Raw genomic sequence first — 18,743 nt, 5'->3', positions numbered from 1 at the left:
TTTAAAATTAGGTTGTTTTTTTTTAAGTCAGCCTTACCAGGACTGCAACATCCCCTAGACTGACAGCCACTTTCACAACACTTTCATGGCACTCAGTTTATCTATAGGGTTGATTCAGCTGTCATTGTGCGCTGGTCCTTATTAGCATGCAGATTATCATTGTCAAACCTTCTCCTCTCATGTGACTGTTTATAGGCTGTTCCTCTATCATGAGTCAAACTGGTACCAAAACCCTTTACCGCAAAGGACAAAACAAAATAAAAAAAGAAAAACAATATTGTTTTGCACTAGTGATTTTCTTTTTCAAGTACTAAGAACTAGGGTGTTGAACCGTGTTAGCCATTATGAATGTAGAGAAAAGCCAAGCAAAATGACCCCTTTTTTTGGCTAACTAAAAAGATTACAATATGCAAGCTTTCGAGGCAACTCAGGCCCCTTCTTCAGGCAAGATGTAAGTTGTTTATATCCAACATTGTTGTTTCTTGTCCTAGTGTGTGGATATAAACACAGGAAACTTCAGTTTCTGTATTACATCTTGCCTGAAGAAGGGGCCTGAGTTGCCTCGAAAGCTTGCATATTGTAAAGCACTAAGTACGCTAAGGACATCCTTTTACTACAATTGTGCTGTAAAACTGACCTTGTGCAATGTTTTTACTTTGCAACTTATTTATTCATTTTGAAAAACAGATGCAAGGGGATGTATGCTCCCCTTTGTACTAAACCTTAGCACTTAGACTAGAAAAAGTTAAGAAGTCTGTCTGGTTATACACACAGGAACAAGGAACAGTACTATAAAAACTTTTTGTTTTAAACAATTACAGTATAGTAGATACCCTTTAAACATGTATTTCTTTCAGTATAAATTTCAAATTCAAAATATTTGTGTAGCTCATCCTTTCTAAATTTTTACTTTTTTTTAGTCTGAAATTAAAAAATTTCTCTCAAAAGTAAATATTTAACTCACCCCCATTTTCTTCTCTTTATAATGAGGAAGATCTGACAAAGTAATTGATTTAGGCATGGCCATAAGTACACAAGAAGTAACGTCTTCTGTGATGTTTTATTGGTGATAGGCCATGTTTAAAAATTGGCCATGCTTTTCCATAACCAATTGTGCATACTTTCTATTGATGGTTTGAGTTTGTTCTGACCAGGTTTACTTTGAAAAAGACAATTCTATCTGGACATTGCTCTTCCAATGTTCACCAAAACCTGGAGTTCATTCTTTCAGTCTTAAATATAACTGTAATTTGCCATTTCTGTACCAAAAGTAATATTCAAAGCTAGTAAAGGCAGCCACCAACAGCAGAAATCAAGAATATCTTAGAAAATGAAACACAGAATGTAATAAAATTAAACTTTTTCTAGGTAGCTGTTTGTTATTTTTCAATGCACATAGGCAGTTTATCAAGTAAACACCTGAAACTGGATGTTGGCAGACACAATAGTACTCCCTCAACACACTGCATAACTTTAAAATGTGGTGTAATGTTTCCAGGCTATAAATGCTCTTGAAATTCCAGGGAAATGTTAAAAAATAGTTTAGTCATTTAATAAAATGATGCAGCTGGTTTATACACATTGTTTTGTCTCTCCATCATTTCTATAAATAGTATGAAAATACTTTTTCTTTAAAGATTCAATTTCATCCTTTATTCTTTACTGATTTTCAATGTCCTCTAAAAGAGTGTTCTGGTCATCGGATCCATTCTTTGCAGACTGATAGCTACTTTTCTTTGTTAAATTGAGCAACTGGTCCCAAGTTAAATTCAAGTCTTTAAATGCATGTAAAAGAAAAATTCCAATGATGACAGTGCAGAATCCACTGAGACTTCCAATAATGTCATCCACCTTCATGTTGTTCCATTCCTTGAAGAGAATGACTGAGCAAGTGACCACAACAGTAGTAAAAAATACATAATACAAAGGGGTCACTATAGAGGTGTTAAATGTGTCTAATGCTTTGTTGAGGTAGTTTATCTGGATACTAACAGAGATGATTAAAATAAGCAGAAGGATATAGGCCAGTGGGTCTTTGTAAACTGGCTTGTTTTCCAGAAGATCTTTGATGACAAGGCCCAGGCCCTTTACTGAAGATACAGAGAATGCTCCTATCAAAGAGCATATGGAGATAAAAACAAGGACATTGGTTTGCCCTTTTCGTGGTGCAGCAATGAAGATGAGCAGTAGTGATATTGTGATTACAGAAACAGCAAATACTATAAAACCTGAAAAAAAATAATATGCATTTTATTAATTCAATATATGCATTATCTATGTGATTTATATTATATACAGTACAATGGTTCAGATGTGGTTTGTTTTTAGTGTAAATTCAACCAGACATAGGCTCAATTAGTTTTAAATGTTAGCCAATGACTGACTTTCTGTTGAATCCTACTATTATTTTTTTTCAAACAATTTGAAATCAAAGAAACATAATTCCGTTTTGAGTTCTTGGTGTTATCAATGCTCAGTACTAAAAATAATTCCTAGTACCTGCGTTCTTAAACATTTGCTTTCATATCGTCTTACTTCATTTCAGCAGAAGCTTAAACCTAGGTAATGCTTAAAATACAGAGAAACAGATAATTGTATATAGTTCTATAATATGATTGTTTAGGTAGGTTTATGATTTGAGACTAGACAGGTTAAATGACTTTATCACATTCAAGTACTGAGTGCCTGCAACCTTGTGACTTACAGGCAAATCTTTAGCTGCTAGGTTAAACTACATGCCATTGACCACTTATAGTTTATTGTGTGCTTTGTCCCTGTAAAACTAAGACTTGTTTGAGCTAAAACCTTTCACTTAAGTGGAATAATAGTAAGCTCTGCTGACTCAACACTCCAGGGACTGAGGCTATGGAGATTGGATGTTCTCTCAGTGTCTTCCCTGTTTACTTTGCAGGCAACTCCCTTCTATGCACATTCAGAACACTTGCAGGTTAGGTTAACTGGCAACTCTAAACTGCCCTGTGTGAGTATGCTTTGTGAAGGACTGGCATCCTGACATTCCTATCTTATGTCCTGTCCTGTTAGGATGCAATCTAGCCTTCTGTAACCCATTAATTGGTTCAGAAAATGGTTAATCTTTGTAGTTTTACAGCATCTTTGAAATTACTATGGTATCCTTGCCTAATCAATGATCATTGCCTGTCACATAAAACCATATGGTACAGTAGTAACATATTTAGGGAGAACAAGCACAGAGTTATGAGTTGAGAAGGGGAACAAAATGTTACTATTACAGATAAAGAGCATTATTTTGGTGGGGGTCTTATTAATGCAAGTTGTGTGAGTGGACAAGCTGGGTGCATATTTATTAAGTTAGAAATAAAAACAACGGTTGTTTTTTTCTTTATCTTCCATCTGTTGTTTTTCCTACCTGCAGTACAAAATGAAATTTAAGAAGATGCTGAGTTTTTATCTATTCATTTACTGAATCTGCTTAGCCCAATTTAAGGCTACAGGGCCTTAATAACCTAGCTGAGTTCTGAGCCTAGGACTCTGAACATATCAGGCAGCAGTGCCAACTATCACTGTGCTGCAAAATCTACAAAGTCTTCTGTCAGGGACTCGAATATTAAGTAGTAACTAAAAACTATACACCCTATTAATGCATTTTCCAATATTATAACTTCTTAGAAATGCCTCTGATGACTTTCCACGAGCACACTTCCTTTTCTTATTTCATAACCTGCAGCTCACTTTTTATCCATGGCTTTAATTGGACATCAATCCTGTCTTTGGTGTGAATTTTTTGGTATTTCATAAGGTGAAATTAGGTAAATAAAGAGAATGTGATAATTAAAACACCATTTCCATTACAAATAGCACTAGAAGAGTTTTTGCAAGTTAATCTTGCAAGGGGGTATAGGGTACATTAATTTGTTTGTGTTTGATGCTTTCTGTTTAATTGTTATTGAATTACTTTTGTTCTAAAAACACTGAGAACAATCAGATGTAAACTCCAGAAGAGCATGTCTTATGTGGAATTAGGTTGTTTCTTATTGATTTCAACTAACGGTCAGAAAATGTCCACACAAGTCGGAGCTAAAGCATACAAACTTATTATTCAGAAATCAGCATCACCATATATAATTTGCTTTTGTTGAGGACAGCATTGTACTAGGTAAGATGAACAATGAAAACATTAGAAAGAGTGGAAATATTATTTTTCTTTCTTTTTTCAAAATTGTCAAATAATGCAGGTGTTTTTTTTTTTTTTGTTCTGGTCATGGAGAACCAGTCAGAGGCCCAAATAATGTGCTGCATCAAAGGCACCATTAGCTGCTCCATAAGTAGCCCATCATGAGAGGTAGAAACCATGAAACATTCTGTGTCCATATCTCTAAAGCTATTCAAATAAAAAACACAAAAATGTAACCTTTATTGTATTTTATTTTGGGCCATCATTTCCTGGAAAAGGACATCTTACCAGTATTTTTATACTGTATATTAATAGCAGAAATTGTAAAATGCTATCAGCATGATATTTGCCAACAAGGCAATTAAGGTTGGAAATGAAAGGAACAGTCAAAAACTGGGCAAAAAAGAAGCAAGAACCAGTGAATAAAGAGTCAAAGGGAAAACCAAAAGAATTATCTAAAAATTACAGTACATCACTGCCAAAAAGGTTTAAATTTTCTGACAAGAAAAACCAAACCCTTGATTAGGAATTAAAAGTCAAAAAGTGAAGTAAAGATAATAACCATGAGTAAATATTCCTTTCCCTAACTATAAGGACTCATCATAGACTTAGCTACAATATGCATGCTGCAGGTTTCAGTACTGAGCACAAGTGACATTAAATGTCACACAGAAATTCTGTTATATGTCCACCAATGTAACAGAATTATAAACAAGATAGCAATGGCCATCAAACAACACCTTCAAAATAGCACTGTCATATCTGAAACCAAATATCATTGTTAAACATAATTAATTCAAATATTCCCAGCACTTTGGTGGTTGATTAAAAAAAGACATACTTTTTCTCATTATAGCTCAAATAAATATGTAAAGTACAATTTACATTGTTTAATCCTGGCTTGTCATATTACATCTATTTAAAAAATAAACATACACAACACAAAGTACAAATGCTGCATATCGTGGTTGTTGAAATAACATATGCTGTCTCACGCTCACCTGTGTCCTTCAGTTTTATTCCCATCTCATGCAGTGTTTTCACTTCTTCTTCGTGGGGGGCATGTATCACCATTATAGTAGATCCTAGAATGCTAAGCATGCAGCCAAGTTTTCCATGAATGTTTAGATGCTCATTCAGACAGTAGGATGACAGCACTGCACTATCAGAAATCAAAATATATGTATGTTTTCAAGAAAGGCTGATACAAAAGTAAAAAAATATTTATGAATTTATACGGTGCTTGTTCTTTAGTAAAATCAGTCTTCAAGCTTAACTCTACTGATCTATTGATGCATCTAATATTTTGCAATAATTGTACAAAAGTGCTTCATGTAAAGAATTTAGTTATAGCATTCACTCTCCCAACTTATATCTATAAACACATTGTATTGATGTGTTAGGGACCCAGGACTCATTAGCTGTGAGAAAGCAGTGTAGTCCACTGTGCAAAAACGTTGCTCCATTTAGGGCATTTACCTTTTAAGTTAGCTATTTTTGTATGTTAGAAAATATTACATGTTTGTCTTTGCACCAGCCCCTTGCAAAAATATGCATATATTAGCTATCATACAGTAGCATCCAGAGCATTTTACATGCTAGTTTAGAGACACCTCTTACTGATATTTTTCATTTACTGTATGTGGAGGTATGTGCAAAACAAAATACCTTATAGAAATAATTTTATATTTTGCTAAGTTTCAGTGAATGCATTTTGAAGGTACTGCTCTTAGAATGTGAAGGCTGTATAGCAACTGCATTTACCATTAAGCTAAATGTGTGTGGGTTGGAATAAAACTGCTTTTCAACCTACAACAGAGTAAATATGAGTGTAAAAATGAACGTAGTCCATTAGACATGATTTTTTTTACCTTCATCAAACAAACAGAGCATACTTTATAAGAGATACATCTCATTGATATTTTAATAATAAAATGCTCTTCACAGACAAAAAAAGACCTAGCTATAACAAACATTTTCTTCTGCTATGGCTTTTTTGTAGTTTATTATGTTTTCTGTTTGTAGGATTTCGTATCTCCTGTTTCATTATGTAATTTTAAGGTATGTTCTGCTGTCCAATTGGAGAATTGAGCACCAAGACTTCACATTTCTTCATACCTGATTAGAACACTCAGAGCACCCAAAGGAGTCACTAGTGTTGCTGGAGCAAATGTATAGGCTGCAAAGTTAGCTGCTTCCCCTGCTGCCACTGTAAACAAAATCAACAGAATTAGGTAAAACAATTGATTTAATTCAGTGCTGTCAATTAAATTACCAAACACCTGAAAACATCCCTTTCGTCTTCATTTTCATGGGGCACCATATCTTAGCTTTGCCAGCAACATCAAATACAACACAAAATTTCTCTTGCACCTTGGCTAAATATTTCCCTTCAATTATAAAAGGTTATATTGCCCATCAGAATGTAGGACATCTTGTGTTTTTCAGAATTAAAACATCATAAATACAGAGTGGGTTATTTGTACATAATTTGGTGTAAAAAAGTATACAAGCTTCTGAACATACTTGAAATTAGGCCAGCCCACCATATCCATTCCTTCAGGTAAGCGTGTCCTCCCTGGCCTGCAAAAGAGTTAGACAGTAGTAATCAGGATGGTATTATGAGTCACATGACATGATGACTGTCATCTTAATGAGATTCCTTGTCAGTGGTAATTGGTCAAAGCAATTTTTCTTAGGTTTAGGATGAATCTGGAAGCAATTGTCATTTATTATTGAAACTCTTTACCCCGGTTCAGGATCACAAGGGCCAGAGCTCATCCCAACAGTTTCAAGGTACAAGGCAGGTAACACCCCTGGATGCAATGACAGTTGATCACAAGGCACATCTCATACACAGATCCGCAATTCTCAATTTACTAAACCGGTTGTGAATAGTCAGTTAGCCTCAGATGCATGTATTTGGGATGCAGAACAAAGGCCTCAGAGAATCAGGAGGGAAATCTGAAAGTTCCACACAGACAGTAATAGGGTGGGATTAGAACCCATGAGCCAGGACCTAAAAGGTAGCAATGCCAAACACTGCACCAGAAATCTACCTAATAAAGAATGGTTCACATAAAATTTAAAATGTTACAATTGTTCTCTTACATTAATAAACATTTATGAGAAAGAAGACACAGTAACTTTTCTAAGTGATGGTTAAAATGTTTTCAGTACATTACTTTGTTGGTTGTTCTTGACATTTAGAATGGTCTCATGTTATCAGTCTCAAATCTCTACACATCATCCTTAAAGCGAATTTTGTGTACAGTATAAGTACTGCTGAAGTAGGCAGCATTATTTTTGTTAATCTAACCATCGTTTTATGAAATAAAGTTTCCATATGAAACTAGAGAGTGTAGGGTACAATATTGCTGACATCATCCTCTGACCTTTCAAGTGGAATAATTCTGATTTGGCAAATGCTAAATAATACTTCTGTGCCTGGTATAAATTATATATTAAATGTACAAAGCACCCTGCAGTGCTTAATGTTGTTTGGAGATACTGTACTGTGCTATGCTCAGAAATTTAAAATGTTCTTTATGTTTAGTATACAAGTTGTGGTTTTAGAGGTTTGCTTAAATACATGTGCACATTCTGGCTATTCCTATTTCATTTAATTAAACAGACCAAAAAAAGGGGGGAAAAGATGACAACGTGAACTAATTACTGTACTCATAGTTTAAATAATTGCACCACTGCTTAAATTTTATGTTTTAACCATTAATCTTGGAAAAGGTTTGTTTGTAAAATATGAAAAATTATGCTGTGTTATGCTAAAATGCATGAGAAAAAACTCACAAGCAAAAATGTAACAACAAAATGCCTGCATCCAGGTGCTGTGCTCCCGATTAAAAAAAAATAAACCTTGGGATGGGAATAACAGGGTATGGAAATGGTTAGTCATTACTGAAATGCAATGACCAGACAAGGTCAGATCATAGTGACCTAAATAGACCCTTGTACTATCACTAAAAGATGCCAGAAACACATTGATGACACAGTCATTAGAAGTACAAGCAGCTGATTGACTTTAATTGGGATCAAATGTTTGTCTTCAAGTGGCCATTTGTTTAGAGATTGTTGGCAATATGATATGACAATGAAACAATGGAAGCAATATTAGATTGCTCAAGATTAGCTAAACATTATTAATCCCAAATTTACATGTATACAGCAGTAGAAACAAAAAAACAAGGATACAGAGTCACAGGACAGATAATGCATCCGATCAATCAATCAATAAGTAAATAAATAAGTAAATATAAATAAATAAATGAGGAAAAGCCTATAAAGCCATGCAAATCATTTGACAATGGTTGTGCTTTTTGTCAATACTTCCCACAGGTGCAGGTAAGTTAAGAATCATTTAACTTTAATTTAATGATGTACCCACACATATACTGTATGTGTATATATAAAATGTGTGCAAAATAAAAAAAATTACCAGGCTTAAGTTCCTTATCAATGCGGTGTCAGTACTTTTCCCTATTCATTCTCTATTACATAATAGTTATAAGAAGAAAAAGCTTGTGAATAGTTTAAAATGCTGCCCTTAAAAGATAAAATCAACTAGTTGCAGGATGGATTCATCCGAGCAGCCACCTTTCTTCAGTTAGTGAATTCTCCTATTTAGACAGTCATATAAAGCACAGTAACACCTACAAGGCTAACCCAGTCCGCATTATTACAAGCACTGTATTGTTTGCACATGCTTACTCAACTTCATTAGGGCCAGAATTTGAATCCAGTTCCCTGCTGGACACAATTAATGATGCCTGGTTGAATTAATACAATTTCAAAATGTCATGTTATCTTCCTTATTTGTTTCCACTTTATATTAGCCTTAATATACAGTACATATTATCTTAATATAGAAGTGTCTATTTAATGTACTTTTTTATTCACTATTCTCTGTAGAATTCTCTCCTTGCTTAAATTTCTCACAAAAGAATGGCAAATACACACAAAAACAATGAGTGCTTTATTTCTTAATAAAATAATATATTTAAATGTAATTGTGATATATTAAAACAGTACTAAATGTGATGCTTACCAGCTCTGGTGGATCCTTTTTTTGACAACTGCAGTAAGCCTTTCTTCTTCAGTATGAAACTATAGCCAATAAATAAACTGGAGCTTACAGCCAGAGCCAAGCCGATGTAAATACTGTATCTTTCACTTACTAGCAACATTTTTTCCAGGCTGCTCTGACTTGAAATGTTTACATCCTTTGGGACAATTATTTCTTTAACTAGTGATACATTAAAAACTTGACACAGAGCTTGAATATGGGAAGCTGGACAAGCAACCTGAAACACAGCTCCTGAAGAATAAATGAAAAAGAATACATACATTATTACATATAATATACATGTCTATGTATTCACATATATGTTGCAACTGCCTAGAGAACACAAATGGCTTATATGCTTATACACAAAAGTAGTGAAAACTAAATATTTAATTTAAAGAAGCTATAGGATATATTGCATTAAATTCAGAGCACTGTTTTATTTTATGTTCAAAACTGATAAAATTTACATTACATTCCAATTTTCATCTGGAGTCTGTTCTGGAAAAATAGATTTAAATAAATCAATTAAGTTATTTACTAATAGATTCAGTCAGTCAGTCATTTCCAACCCGCAATATCCTAACACAAGGTCACAGGGGTCTGCTGGAGCCAACCCCAGCCAACACAGGGTGCAAGGCAGGAACAAATCCTGGGCAGGGCACCAGCCCACCGCAGGGCACACCCCCACCCCCACATACCAACCACACACTAGAGACAATTTAGGATCACCAATGTACCTATCCTGCATGTCTTTGGACTGTGGAAGGAAACCGGAGCACCCGGAGGAAACCCATGCAGACACGGAGAGAACATGCAAACTCCACGCAGGGAGGACCTGAGAAGCAAACTCAGTTCTCCTTACTGTGAGGCAGCAGTGCGATCACTGCGCCACCGTGCTGCCCTACTAATAGATTATATTGATTTAATTCCCGTACTGTGGAGGTTTTTGAAAGTTTTGAAAAAAGGTGGTTTATATTTTTCCTTCATGTTTTTGAGAACTTTTCTGTCATTGATGGCAGTTAGTTTCTCTACCCATCCTGGTTATTCCTGATTGTTGAATGCAGCAATAATGTCTTTCTTTTTTTAAACATTTAGATTTTTTTCCCCATGACATGTGCTGATTAAAATTATTTACTTCTTCAGTATTTTAATTTCTTGATTTTCTTTAAAATGCCTATATCTTGATGATGGGTGTGTCTCTGTCTGTGTCTGTGTGCCACAGTTTCTGGAGAACGGTCTAGAGCTTAAATGGCTGGACAGAAAAATACCATGTTTGAAACTTAAGCCTGTTATGAGATGATGATGTGCTGATTAGTTTTTGAGCCAGATTGTGCAAGGGAAAGAGGCACTCTAGAGGAACCCTCAAATATTGTAACTGAGCAGTTAATTCTTTTCATCAATTGCTATTGTAATGACCTTCTTTATGATCATAAAGATCAGCATCAGAGTGGTAAATACTTGCTGAAATGTTATAGACTAGTGTAGTGTTGGTTCCTAGGGGACAATGCCTACTCACGCTCATGTCTGAATTTTTTTAACATATTACTCATACATTGGCTTCTCCCAAGACAGCTTTCTGTCTCTAACATGTCAGTATTGATTAACAAATAGATGTATGTTGCCATACAAAGAAGGACAACTATTACTTAAATAAAAAATCATATGACAGTTTCATTAATCTTTCATGTAAGAACCTTTCTGCGTTGATAATATTTGTTTACTTTATATTTCTTTATGCACATTAAGGTTTCCTGGAAACATTCATCTCAACAGATACTCTCGTGTTCTAAGGCATTACGTTAAGTAGCACTAATTATTAGAACAGGCTACCACACAATATGACATTTCCTGTTTTACTAGTATTAACAACATGGAATTAAATTTTAGCTTTGTGAAACCAGGTTGTCCAGACAGCCCTGGCTGTTTAAATGTTTACATATGAAAAAATACAGGAGCTTGCAGGCAGTGTCATGAGTAGAGTATATATATTCTACCTTTAAGCAGACAGGTCATTTAATTATTGCATGACATTTTTTAAATACTGATATTAACCAATTTGATTTTTCTCCAACTAGAACACTTACTGGAAATTATGAAACTTGCTTTGTGAAATTTTAGAAATAAACCAACTATAAATAAGCAATTAAAATGCAGTAAAGGGAGAAGCACAAACAATTTTTAAAAATTTATGATAACATATAGTTGATTAAAGTCTTTGGATAACCTTTTCTTGTTGAAAACAATGTAGCTTATATCTTATAATGTATTAGACCTTGACAAAGCATTTTATGCTAGTACTTCCACTAGAAATGTTACTAAAACTCCATGTTTTATAGCATATTTACAAAGATTAATGTGCTTTTTATTAAATAAATAACAAAATTAAACATATATCCAAAGCAAAACAGTGGACTCATTATTCATTAATATAAGAAAGTAACTAGACAAATATCAAATAAAGCATATATATATATTAACATTTTGCACCTAAACTGATTCAGCTTTACAGTGGAATGTTTAAAAGCATATAGCAGCTTGCTATAAACTTGTGACATGCCCATCTCTATGTATAGATAGTCCAGCACTGAGTCTAACACTAACCTTTGTTCAAAGTACCTATTCAGAAAGGTTATTTTTTAATATATGATATAGCATTTGTATTATAATAGTAATTTGTAATACAGTGTTTCTGATAACACCATAAAAATCTGGCAGGATACCTTCCTGGCTGTTATCTGTAAGTGTGGACAGAAAACAGAAGGAGTATTTAGAGTAATTCAAAAGGAAAGTATATTCCCAGAAGCAAGTGGTGACTTTTTCCATTCTGAGGCTGAGACACTTTGAAGGAAGAAGACTGCACAGATTAATAACATTTAATCAAAAATACTGAGTGTTTTAGATACTGTAAGCTGTCTTTGTTAATTCAGCAGTTCAGTATCAATACTAAAATGGTTAGCCGTCATTTTCCATGATTTGGAGAAGTTTCAATTGCTTATGCCTCACTCAGGAAGCCAATGACAGAAGGTTGGATAAAAATATTTGACTAATCATGACAGCTTCAAAATCATGTCTACATTTAATATTGAATGAATGGGAATATTACCTGTTATAAAATGTGTTGTGTGAGGCACACCCTTGGTATTAAGTTAAATTGGTGAGAGCAGAATCTCACTGAATAATATGTTTATTTTCTTCTCTCCTGTTTGTGCTTTTTGAATGGATCCAAAGATGTACAACTAAAGCTTAGAAAGTAGTGATCTTAGGGAACAGGGGGCACTTATTTCCTTTTTGTAGATTTTGGTACTGGGGCTTAAAAAATGATGGTATAGCAATTTTTCTATCTTTAGATGTTTTCCACCAAAGAATATTAGGGCATGGTGCACTTAGTAACTGAGGCAGTTAAGCATAATCTTTTAACCTGCTCCACACCAAGATATAAAGCTTAGTGGAAGGTTGTGGATTGAAATTCAGTATCGATGAGAAACATAATCTCGGAGAACGGTTCCAAGGCTTTTTTTTTAGCATATCTGATGTTGCTGCTTTCTTGTTTAAGTTACTGTAATCTTACATGTTTATTACAAATTGTAAAGCATAATAACCTAAACTATCCATTTAAAATAATTACATTTAAATCGTATCATATATCACCTTTTTTGTGTGAGTGACAGGATTTTGTAACATATCTAATGTTGCAGCATTCTTAGTTACATTGTCATTTAAATTCATCTGCAAAATGGTAAAACATTAAAAGCTATACCATCTATTGAAAAGATAAGAATTAACAGTTGTGGAGCCGACCCGGACACAGACAGACGTACATGTTGTTACTCATCACCACACGTTTATTATTTACAAATATTTACAATATTTATGGTCACTAAGACCCAGTCCCGTGCACAAACCCCCAACACACACAGTCCTGGCCACACAATGCCTTTCTTCGGGCCGCCTCCACTCTCTCTAGTGCCTTGTCCTTCTTCCACCCGACTCCAGCCCTGAATGAAGGGAGACGGCCCCTTTTATATTCTCCTGGATGAGCTCCAGGTGATTCCCGACACTCCTTCGTTGGCCACGCCCCAGCGTGGCGGAAGTGCCGGCTGTTCTCCCGGCAGCTCTCCGGGTGTCCTCTTAAATCTTCCCCCAAGCACTTCCTGGTGTGGAGGAAGTGCTGAGGTAACAGGTCCCCAAGGCATTGGGGCGCCTCCTGGCGGTGACCACGGGCCCCTACAGGGTGGGGCTTCCATGCCCTCAACCCGTGGCTCCCAAAGCAACCAGGATGGTGGCCCCCACGTGATCCAGGGTGGGCGCAGACCCACATCCGGTCCCTCACGGCGTCCCGGCCGGGTCGTTGCCCCTGGCATCCCTGACACAGTTTATTGCATTTAAATTATATTATGTCTCCATTACTTCTTTTGTCAGTGAAAGACAAAAGGAAAAGATTAGTAAAACATATATTTAAAAGATGTATTCCATAATGCTAACATCATCAATTATAAAAAGTATCAATTTGAAGTCAGTAAAACTATTAACACTAAAGTAGATAATACACAATAAAAATGCCACACTTCAAGACCTTCCAGGACCAAGGATGGTGCGATCCTGTCATCATGTACTATGTACAGCATTTAAACTGCCAGCAAAAATAATGATTAGAAAGAAAGTTCATTGTAAATTTCTGATATTGGTCATGCCAGCATGTGTATATATATTCTATATAAAGTAGCAAAGAGTAACATTAAATACAGTACTGTAGATTCAATTGCACATCTCAATTTATTGCATTTGACTTCTTTATTGTTTTTATAATATTCCTTCTTTTACTATTAAGATGTTAAAATTAGAAAATGTTGTGTTATTGAGGATCTGCCAGTAAAACAGAAATATTCATTTTAAAAACTGGAAGTTTGGTTCGGTTGGTTTGGTACTTGTAAAGATAATTTTCATAGTGTGGTTTGTAGTAACATTCGATGTGTAAAAAGTTGCTTTGCTTTCAGTAGCCCTGTTGGATCATGTAGTGTCCATTCCTTGAAAATAATGAATGAACAAATTGTTAAAGAACAGCACAGATCCCTTGACACTTCCTAATATCTATAGAGTTGCCAAAAAAAAAGTATATGCAATTAGTTGAAGCCATACATTGCCAAGTCAACTCACCGCAGCAAATGATTGATCATTGTTCATACCTTTGGCATACCTAAGTTTGTTACTATTTCTTTATATTTAAAACATACTATCTATTTTTGAGATGGCCTTGAACAAACTTGATCTGTTTCCTCAGTTCAGCTTATCAAATCTATCACCTGTCAAACAACAGTTACCTTGGTTATCAATTTTGTGCTGTAGAAAGAAATGCTTTATGCCAACATGGGGAGAAGCCTAGTCTTAAAGTCTTTAATTATAACTTGTTCCTATAATTTTAAAGAAACTTAAGGTTTATAAAGATTTGAATGGCCTAGTCTGCCTTTACAGAACTCACTAATACCTACATTCCAGATTCAGAGCATATTATGTGGCTCACCATGTTTTAATTTTTTCCTGTCCCCTTTTTCCTCAACACTAAAAATATTAGAGGCATAATGATGAGCTGTTTCTAGCCCATTTCCATTCTTTCTTTTCTCCATAAGTTTTTTTTCAGGTACTTTGAGTTTGTTCCCAAATACCAAATGTGAGTGTATTAGGATAACTGGCAGATTGAAACTGTAAGAAGAAATAAGTGACAATGTCACACAGTAGGCTGGCATCCCATCCAAAATTAATTTATCTTTTGGCCAATACTACTGGAATAAGTACTGTTATATTTCAGGTAGTTCATATTTTTGTTTTATGTCATTTGCGTTCATTTTTGTGTTTTTTTATTTCGGTTACTATTACTTTTATTAATATCTTGTTTTTTTCCCTGTGTCAGTGTTATGTTCCTTGTGTTTTGTGGGTGGTTCCCAAAGAGGCAGGGCCACCTGTCCATCACCACAAGGGACCGCCATCAGCCCTATAAAAGCAGGAACAACCCACTCTCCTTATGGGTTATTCAAATGTGTTTGGGAGTTGGCGAGTGATTACTGTTATTGTGCTTTGTGATTTATTGGGAATTTTTACAATTGTTCCATACTTTTGAATATGCCTTCAATTTCATGTGGGCACTGCTTGGATTGCCTTTATTGTTTCAGGCAACACCTTTTGCTTCGTTGTGGTCCACACAACTTACTTTTTGTTCAAGAGCATTTTTGTAATAATAAAAATATTCTTTATAAAGATCCTGTGTTTTTTGTATTTGCTACTAGATGGGTGTTGATGGTTTCCCAATTTAGTGGGCATTTTTGGAATTCCTCAGGACTTTATGCTTGGAAACTCTCAAGTTTATATCAGGCTCAGCCCATCACTTTTAACTCAACAACCCCAATCGATGGAAACTTTTGTCCTTGGTACATACATTTTCATACTTCCCCTTATTTCTCTGATGAAAAAAACTCCTGATTTTCTTTGATAAATCTAACGTTCACCAACAAATTTAAATTACATTTTTTTTCTTGCTTTTCTCAACAAAGTGTTGTACATATGCCTTTTTGCCTTTTCCTTACATCACTGAATTCCCAAACTTCTTAATGCTCATCATACTAAATCCAAAGCCCCTGTGAAAATCCTCAAACCTTTCAAAGCACCACTATATTTTTTTCTTGCACAGCTCCAGATATCACCTACAACTAAACTCATCTCCTGATTTTTATTACATCCTTTCTCTTTAAAACTATATCATGCTCACTCTTCATCTACTTTGTCTACCATCTTCCCTGGAAGAAAATCTTGAACCTTCAACTACTTTTATATTTTTGAATTTCATCTCGTTTTTTTTTACCAAAATACAGGCATCTTTTCTTCTGTTATATAGCCTTCTATCTGTTTCCAGTTTTTACAATTATGCTCCTGACACTGTAATTGAGAACTCCTCTATTTTTGTCAAATTTACCTGTTGTTCATTAACACTCTCTCACACATTTTATTTGCCACCAAGCTCAACATATCATAAATTGAGTTCTCACAAGCTACTGCATGACTAGCTTCTGGAACTTAGATTTATTTGCTTAGCAGACAATTTGACTTACAAAAAAGGACAACATAATTGAGTAAACTTCAGGCTGGGGGACAATTTAGGAAGAAGTGCTACATGAAAAGGTTACAAAATTTATAACCACAACTTCCTATTTGTCAAAGGAACTTGTGGCTGTCCACAGAAAAAAATTGTCCTTAGGCTTTTAATGCTTTTTACCACTCTTCGTAGGTGTAAGGTTTAAAGACTGAATTTAATTTCTGATATTAACTTTCCCATTATAACAACAGCTCACAGGCTACCCTCAACAGATATGAATTCAGTTTGGTTGTATGTAAACCTTCTTTTCTGGTCTGCATGCAAAACTCTGTCACAAAATTAAAATTCAGTCAAGCAAGCCACATCTTGCATACTATCTGAAATTCCATATATGGAATTTTCACAAGTCCTAGCTTCTTAGGCCTACATAGGCAGTGCATAGTTTTCTTCTCTTAAGGTAATCTGGACCACTTTTTAACACATACTCACTCTAAACAGCGCTGTATAAAAGAGTTTAATTGTCAGCTCTAGTTAAATGAGAATAATTCATTTAATGGACATAGAAACAAACACAACATTTCAAAGGTTTATTGGAATAATAAATATACTATTAGGGATTTCTTTTTTGGAAAGTTTACTTTTAAGACTAAGACTTAGGATAGGCATTAAAATATAAAAATAATCTGTAGATGTCAAAAGTCACCAGATTCTACCTCTGCTCTGACCTCTTCTGGTCCATCTTCAGCCTAACCCAACCATCAATAGAAAGAACCATTGTGACCAAGAAAAGGAGCTAGACATACATTTCTTTCCAGAGGTGCGCTATATCCTCTTTGACAGAAAATCTAAGTTTTGTAACACCATCAGCAGCAGACATAGTTAAGGATAGCACCCCATCCTTTTTCATATCTCTGATTATATTTTTGTTTTTTTAGCAGTTAACATATATATATATATATTGTGGTACATGGCCGGCCGTTCATCCCGGCCAGTACCCCCAGGCCACCAGATGGAGCCCTCCTTGCAGCATAGAGGTGCCCCAAATGCCAGCAGGGAATTATGGACAATGGACTTTTAATGCACAGCCCTGCTGGATACCATGGGGGCCGACAGGAGTCGCTGCAGGGAGGCCCAGAGACTATTTATATCACGCCCAGGAAGTATGTCATAGTCACGTGGACAAAGGGAACAATGTGCTTCCTGGGTGAAGATGGATTTTTTTCAGACCTGGAAGTGTTCCAGGTCACATGGACAGAGAGGGTGAAACGCTTCCAGGTCAAGGACTATAAAGGACTGTGGGAAATCCCAGACAGATGAGCTGAGTTGGGAAGCAGGGTGGCTAAGCGTCTGGGAGAGGAGGATTGTTATTGTGATTTGTTTATTGGAGAATTGTGGAGAGGAGCGTGCTTTGTACACATTATTATTATAATAAATAATAATTGGACTTTTTATCTGGTGTCTGACGTGTGGTCTAAGGGTACAGGGGTGCGAGGAAGCCCATAAACTGTCACAATATATATATATTATATATACAGGTAAAATTCCATTACAACGAATATCTTTATAGCGAAATTTTCATTACAACCAAGTATTTTTATGGTCCAGACAGATTTCCCATATGAAACGAGTCTATAGAAATCTCATTACTATGAAATACATTCAGCAGATACTTTCATTACAACGAAGTGCACAAAAGACCTTGAAATGCCTGAATAAATCATCCGCAGAGCAGTTGGTTCTGTGGCCGTAGCTCAGTTGTGCACAACGATCCCCAAACAGAAACATTGTAAAAAAAAAAAAAATGTCTTTCCTCGAACTTTCCTGTTTTCTGTGGTTTTCAGTGATACCTTTTGCTTATTGCTCGTCAACATTTGAAAAACATCCATTGGAATTTAACTCATTGTCACCCTCCTATAGAAATGGCAGACACGAAAAAATGGTAACAGTTCATATTAGAAAATTTTTTTTTTACATTTTTGCAGCTCTCGATTGCGGCAAAAAGAAAAAAGACACTGCCAGTGAATTCGGAATTTCGCCATCAACACTGCCAACTTTCTTGAAAGACCGAGCAAAAAAAAAAAGAAAAATCTTAGGTTGCAAACATATGTGAACTGCTGCATTTGAAGACGTCGAAAAAGCAGTTTTTATGTGGTTCAGTGATGCTCGTTCAAGAAACATTCCTATTGATGCGGCATTAATGTGAGGTTTGTAAACTCTCTTGGGACCTCCCCCAACTAGACAGCACGCCGAAGAGCATCCTGAAGTGTAATCTCCGCATCTGTACGGGGCAACAGCAGGCTCACAGCTATGCTGCATCTCTCCGCAAAAATAAACAGAAAAGATCTCGATGGGTGATGTAAGGTTAGGATCCTAAATGTGTTCAGAAACCTCACAATATGAAGAAGAAGAAAAGGATGATTCGGCTT

The 18,743-nt window shown here is 35.4% G+C and overlaps 1 protein-coding gene across 1 annotated transcript in view; it reads right to left on the bottom strand.

Moving 5' to 3' along the window:
* Window positions 1-539: 539 nt before the first annotated feature.
* LOC120527693 (magnesium transporter NIPA3-like) overlaps window positions 540-18,743 on the bottom strand; it is a 28,284-nt gene continuing 10,080 nt past the window's right edge. The window contains exons 2-6 of the mRNA XM_039751398.1: window positions 9,216-9,485; window positions 6,680-6,736; window positions 6,272-6,362; window positions 5,155-5,315; window positions 540-2,228 (exon numbers count right to left, since the gene is read on the bottom strand). Coding sequence (XP_039607332.1) covers window positions 1,660-2,228; window positions 5,155-5,315; window positions 6,272-6,362; window positions 6,680-6,736; window positions 9,216-9,485 — 1,148 coding nt within the window. The 3' untranslated portion in view covers window positions 540-1,659. The remainder of the gene's footprint in view (window positions 2,229-5,154; window positions 5,316-6,271; window positions 6,363-6,679; window positions 6,737-9,215; window positions 9,486-18,743) is intronic.

The sequence above is a fragment of the Polypterus senegalus genome, chromosome 4 (assembly GCF_016835505.1).
Source record: "Polypterus senegalus isolate Bchr_013 chromosome 4, ASM1683550v1, whole genome shotgun sequence".
NCBI classification, from domain to species: Eukaryota; Metazoa; Chordata; class Cladistia; order Polypteriformes; family Polypteridae; genus Polypterus; species Polypterus senegalus.
This window is presented reverse-complemented; position numbering and strand designations above follow the sequence as displayed.